This window comes from Monodelphis domestica, chromosome 6 (genome assembly GCF_027887165.1).
Source record: "Monodelphis domestica isolate mMonDom1 chromosome 6, mMonDom1.pri, whole genome shotgun sequence".
NCBI classification, from domain to species: domain Eukaryota; kingdom Metazoa; phylum Chordata; class Mammalia; order Didelphimorphia; family Didelphidae; genus Monodelphis; species Monodelphis domestica.
Window position 1 is genome coordinate 17,293,958 of NC_077232.1, and position 6,786 is coordinate 17,300,743.

At 36.7% G+C, this 6,786-nt stretch overlaps 1 protein-coding gene across 1 annotated transcript; it reads left to right on the forward strand.

Annotated features, from left to right (window-relative positions):
* Positions 1–306: 306 nt before the first annotated feature.
* LOC100619856 (olfactory receptor 5A1-like) lies at positions 307–4,072 on the forward strand. Its single transcript, XM_056803742.1, is given in 3 exon segments — positions 307–434; positions 3,131–3,927; positions 3,930–4,072. Coding segments are annotated over 3 exon segments (1,068 nt in total).
* Positions 4,073–6,786: the final 2,714 nt, after the last annotated feature.

The window sequence follows — 6,786 nt, forward strand, 5'->3', positions numbered from 1 at the left end:
TTTACAAGAATGCTCTTTCCAGTCATATCTTTATGATCAAAAGGGTGAGAAGTCCTACTTATAGGTCAAGTGAATGTCTCTGCTATATGCTAAGCACTATATAGAAAGAAATGTAAAATGTGGTTCCTTCTTTCATGGAAATCACAATCTAATTGGGAAAAATATGCAAACAACTAAATAAAACCAAGAAATGCTATAGAAAATTTTTGAGACAGTCACAGAGGGAAGGCATTAGTATTATTGATAAAGGCTTCTTGAAAAGGGTGGGGTCTTAGCTGAAACTTAGAAAAAAGTCAGAAAGCAGAGATGAAGAGGGAGAGAATTCCTGTGATGGGGACAGTCAGTGAAAATGACCAAGGCAGAGAAATAGAAAACATCATGCCAGGAATAACAAGAAGGCTGATGTCACTAGACCAGAGAGTTAATGGAAGGGGGTAAGGTATTAGAATTTTGGAGAAGTAGAAAGCAGTCAGATCATGATTATGTTTAAAAGGCCAAGGATCTTATTTATGATTCTGGAGTTGTATTGGAATGTGTTGACAAAGTGAATGACATGATCAGATGTACCCCAAAGGAAGATAAATTTGGCAACTGAGAAGAGGATGAATTGGAGTGGGTAGAGATTTGGGTCTGGGAAAACCACCAGCATGCTATCTCAATAGTTGAGGGATGAGGTGCTGAGGGCCTGGACTAGAGTGGTCACAATGCAAGAGGAGAGAAAGGGTAGTATATGAAAGATTATTAACTTAGAAATAATAAGACTGGACAACTTATGGGGGGATGATAAAATTGATGAATTGAGGATGCCATCTAGGTGATGGGTTTGGGTGAAGGCAGAATGCTCTGAAGAACAGGAAAGTTAAGTAGAGTGAAGGGTTTTGAGAAAAAAATGAGTTTGGTTTTGTATATAATCAAATTTAAGATATCTATAGCACATTCAATTTGAGGTGTCCAGTAGGCACTTGGAAATATGAGATTAGACTTCAGAAAAGAGGTTAGGGTTGGATGAATAGACCTGAGAATTATCTGCATAGAGATGATAACTAAATCCATGAGAGCTGAGGAGATCATCAAATGAAAGAGAATAATTGCAGATGAGAAGTCTCATGACAATACTTTTTGGGAAACTCCTGGCTAAAGGACATTACTAAATGAATATTGAACAAAGGAGATCAAGAAGGATCAATGAGAAAGATGTGAAGATTACTAGGCAAGAGCAGTATCACAAAAAAAATTAGAGAGAAAAGAATTTCAAGGAGAAGAGGGTGGGTAACAGCACCACAGGTTGCAGAGAGGTAAAGAAAGATAAGAATTTAGAAAAGAGCATTAGATCATGATGAAGAGGATGAAAGGAAAAAAAAACAAGCAAACCTCAAAGACCTATATGAATTGATGCAAACTGAAATGAGAAGAACCAGGAGATCATTGTGTATAGTATCACCAATTTTGTATGATGATCATCTGTGAATGACTTGGTTACTCTGAATGATCTGAGAAAATTCCAAAAGACTCATGGTGCTATCCACCTTGAGAGAGAATTAATGAACTTTAACTGCAAATTAAAGTAGAATTATTTCTTTTTCTTCATGCCCTCCCCCCCAATTTTAAGGTGATATGGCTAATAGGGAAATATATTTGGTGTTATTTTATGTGTATAATTTATATTGTATTTGTCTTCTCAGTGGATGAGGGAGGGTGAGAGGGTAAGTGAGAATATGAAACTTAAAATTTAGAAAGAAAAGAATATTGGAAATAAATGGACAATAAATTGGAGTGTGCATGTGTGAGGATAATTAGTAACTTTTGAAGAAAAATTTCAATTGAATGCTGATCAGAAGCCAAATAACAGAGACAAAGGAACATGAGAAGAAAGAAAGTGGAGATTGACTGGAGAAGGCCTTTCCAAGAACTTTTGCCGTAAAAGGAAGATGATATAATATGAATAGATAATTTTGAGTTTTTGAGGATAGGGAAGACCTAAGCAGGCTTGTAGACAGGTAGTAGGGAAGAAAATTCAGCATAAAGGAAGACATGAAAGACTATGGGTAGTGGAGATGATAGAAGTAACCAACTGCTAGAGAATATGGGATGGAACTTGTGCATGCAGAGGGTTCTGCCTTGGCAATAAAAATGGCCATTTCATTATGTGAGCCATGGAAATAGGAGAAAGTGAGGTAATATATCTGAGTAATATCAGATGATAAAGAGGAAGAGAGAAGGAACTCTTGACAAATAACCTCATTTTTCCCCACTGAAATGTGATCTAAGGTTTTCAGGTGATGAAATGAGGGAGATAGGAATCATAGAAGGTTTGAAAAGGAAATAAAAAGTTTGAGAAAGCTGATGATGTGAAGAAGATGGTGAACTAACAGAGTAAGCCCCAATTAAGGCAGAATTAATATAATGCAACATAAATTTAGGGTGGACCAAATAATCATTTTTGCCAACTTCATTCAGGATATGTGAATGGGGAAAAGGCAGTGGATGATGGGTATAATGTGAGGTCAGGATTGACAAAGCAAGATCAGTGGTACAATATGGGGGCCAAGGAAGAAATAATAGGGTGAATCTGAAAAGACCTTGGGCAGGTGGTGAAGTGTGGTTTGAAGGAAGATAGAGATTCTAATATGCAGAAGTGTTTCCAAAGACATGGCAATAGATCATAGCCTGATATAGGAGAACCTATGGCTCATGTGCTGGAGTGTTCCAGAGAGAGAGGCAACTCCTTTCCCCAACTATACACACAGGTCAGGACATTTCTCACATGATATGCCCATTTTCCCAGCAGCCCAAGGGCAGCACTTCTTCCATCCTCTTTGGGGCAGGGAGCTCACATGCAGCATGAGGGTTGCAATTTGGGAGTTTATCTAAGGTCTCTAAATGATTCACCATCACTGGTATAGACTATCATATGAGTAGGAATGGTACAAGGGTCACTTTAACTGTAGCAGAGAATGAAAAGAACCAATATAAATGACATGTGAAAAGTTAGAGGAAGTCTTAAAAATGGAGGACTTTATATGCCAGGTTGATAATTTTGCATTTTAGTCAAGATAAATGGGAACCACTAAAGACTTTATAGTGAGAAGTTAGTTATAAAACTTTTCTTCTCTCATTTTTCTTTCAACAGAGCAATTGATATGGGAAGAAATGATACTTCTGTAACTCTATTCATCCTCCAAGGAATCTCAGACCAACCAGAGTTGCAAGTCATCTTATTTGTCCTATTCCTGGGAATATATGTCATGACTTTGACTTGGAACTTGGGACTCACTATCCTCATCAGGAGTGACTCCCAACTTCATTCCCCTATGTACTTCTTCCTTAGTTTTCTGTCCTTTGTAGACATTTGCTACTCTTCCTCTATTTCCCCAAGGATGCTCTCTGACTTCTTCCTGGAAGAAAAAACAATTTCCTTATTGGCTTGTGCTACTCAATATTTCTTTGTGGCCTGGATGGCATTGGCTGAGTGTTGTCTGTTGGCGGTCATGGCATATGACCGTTATGTGGCCATCTATAGCCCACTGAGGTATTCCACCATCATGCATCTACCAATTTGTGGAAAGTTGGTGGCTGGGGCCTATATGGCTGCCTGCCTGGGGAGCTTAGTCCAAACAACAGCTGGTTTCCATATCCATTTTTGTGGGCCAAATATAATTAATCATTTTTTCTGTGATATACCTCAAATCATAGCTCTGTCCTGCTCTAATCCTTTCATCAATCAAATCATGGTGTTTGTGGTAGCAGTTTGCATTGGGCTGTTCTCATTCCTCTTTATCATCATGTCCTATGTGTATATCACAGTCATTATCCTGAAAATGCCCTCAGCCAAAGGAAGGGCAAAAGCCTTCAATACTTGTGCCTCTCACCTGACTGCTGTTACTCTCTCATTTGGAACTGCCTTTTGTGTGTACCTGAGACCCAAATCTGCCATTCCCAACACCTGGACAAGGTGCTGTCTGTCTTCTATGCTATCCTCATCCCTGTGCTGAATCCTCTGATCTACAGCCTCAGGAATAAAGAAATCAAAGATTCCCTCAAGAAGTTCATGAAAAGGGGGAAATTTCCCTAATAATTATGCTTCCAGTTATTTTTATTATAATTAGTTAATAAATCTTATAATAAATATGGGGTTGGATTTCTATGATTTAAGTAGTAAAAGGAAGTCCTAGTGTTGAAACTCTCTTCACTGATGAATATGGTAACTCATTTCTAGCTGATAGTCTTAGAGAGTTGCCTTAGGGCCCTGTGAGTTTAACAAAATGTTCAAAGCTCTTGAAGAGTATGTCATAGGCAGAAATTGAATCCAGATAATCCTGAGACCCAGGAAAATCTCTCATCCTCTACACCAAACTTCCTTTTAAAAATGCCCTTAAATCCCAATTATGACTTTTCTGTAAAAAGTATATTCAAATACATTAGTGAGGGCTTTTATTTGGACCATTAAAGGAGATGAGAATGAAACTCTATTGGGTAGCCTTAATGTTGATCTAGCATCTTTCATAACACTCAAAAGAACTAAAAGAAGAATCTAGGACTGTGGGTAAATCTTCAATATATGAATGCATGGAAGAATTTTTTAAAAGGCACAATGACTCAGGATCTAATCGAAATACAAATGTGTCAAAGTAATTCACATTTATATACAACAATAGGAAATTGTTGAGAAAATAAATCAAATCATCCACACCCCAATAAAGCAAAGGTCCAGATGACAAGGCCAGACACTTTGACTAGGTGATAATACATATATAAGAAATTAATAGTGTTAGAATAAGTGTAGGAAAAGTCTTCAATGTACAGAAATGAACAGTGCATAAAAATCATGTTCTGATGGACAAAGGAAATTTGGGCATGTCCTGCAAGTTTTCTATAATCATTGAAACAGTTTTTGCACAAGAGATTCAAGTATTTGTCAATGGAGATGAGAGAACAATCCAGCTGAATACCTGCAAACTTAATGGTATGAAGGAGCAAAGCCCTTCAGGGCTATCATAGTTGAGTCTCAAAGATTCTGGAACTGATATCTTCCCAGTGGCATCCTAGCAGTATCTCCTGAAGACCTAACTGAAGTGTTGGTTTGGAAAGCCAATGGTAGACTGAACTCAAATTTAAGGATCTGCTAAGTATCCTGCAAAAAAAGTTACAGCACACCCAAGTAGACCATCTTGAAGACTTTAGCAAAACAACTTCCAGGACCTCTTACCTCTTTGCCACCTATACTGTCTAAGTGTGAATCTATACTTCCTTGAACTTTCTATATATACTTGTAGTAATGTGTCACAGATTTCTTGGAGAATGTTTTTTTGTGCAAACTTTATCACTGTAGTAGGTATCCCTTTCTAAAAGCTGCTTAAATCTGACTATTATATTTATGAACAATCATATTGGGAAGCAGAATGCTGGGGATTCTTAAGCTGTAACAATAAAAAGACTGAAAGAAATGGAGTTATCTTTTCTCTGGGAGAATGACTTTCTTTAAGCCTTTCTCTTCCATCTTAGAATCAATACTGTGTATTAGTTCCAAGGCTGAAGAATGGTAAGAGGTAGGCAATGGGAGTTAAGTGACTTGTCCAGGGTCAGAAAGCTAGGAAGTGTCCAAGACCAGATCTCATTTCTAGGCTTGACTTACAATCCACTAAGCAACTCAGCCATCCCCAAAATTACTTGTAAATATGTGTAGTAATCTCAGATCATGAGCTATATATACTTGTGAATGTTTTTGAAGCATTTTCCTCAATCCATCTCCAAGGTACATAGGATAAATGAATCTAAAATCATTTATTAAGCAAGCACTGGTACAAAAAGCAGATGATACAGAAAAAAAGATAAGAGAACACCTTGTCCTTAGAGAACTCATGTTCTAATGGATAAACAGCATGCAAATAATAAGATATATCAAACATACAAGAAGAAATGATGAGGATTAATTTACAAGGATAAGGCCCAGGGATATAGAAAAGGCCTTCAACAGAAGGTGATAGTTAAATGGAGAATTAAAAGGAGCTAGGGAAACTAAGATGCAAAGATTTGGAAGAAGGACATTCCAGGTATGGAGATGATGAATTCAAAGACATAGGAAACATGAAAGATGGAGTGTCATGGGAATGAAATAACAAAGAAGTCAGTGTAGCCAGATTTGGAAGTATAGTGAAACTTTCCAATTAATTAGCTTCAACTATAAAGACAAAATATAAAAAGATGCTTCTTTGAAGAAATAGAAGTGTTTATGTATAGAACAATATATCTAATAGACCTTTTAAATCTTTTGATTGCTTTTTTGTTTCCATTTTTTCTTCTATGCTCTATTGGATGGCTCCCAGGAAAGTAATAGGAAGAGACAAGCAGGGTGAAATGTAGGTGATAAAAAAGTGAACTCAAAATATATATGCAATTTTAAATAGTTTTTATATCACAATTATACTTAGCATTTACATAGAATTTCAGGTGTACACACTTCCTTACAAATATCCTCTCATTTTATTATCACAATAATCTTTGGAGATATGTATTATTATTATTATTATTATTTTATAGATAAAAACAGTCAAAAGAAGTCTTTTCCATTAGATTATAATATCCTTGAGGTATGGGACTATATAAAAGGAGTGACTTGGCCAGTCACATAGAAAGTAAGTTTCAGAGGCTGGATATGAAATCAGTCTTCTTGATATCAGGCTCAGGGTTCAATACAATGTAACATGGAGCAGCCTCTATAGGCTTGTGATTCATGGAATATGAAGCAGAAATGAGTGCTTTGCCAAATGCTTTTTATTCATCCATTAA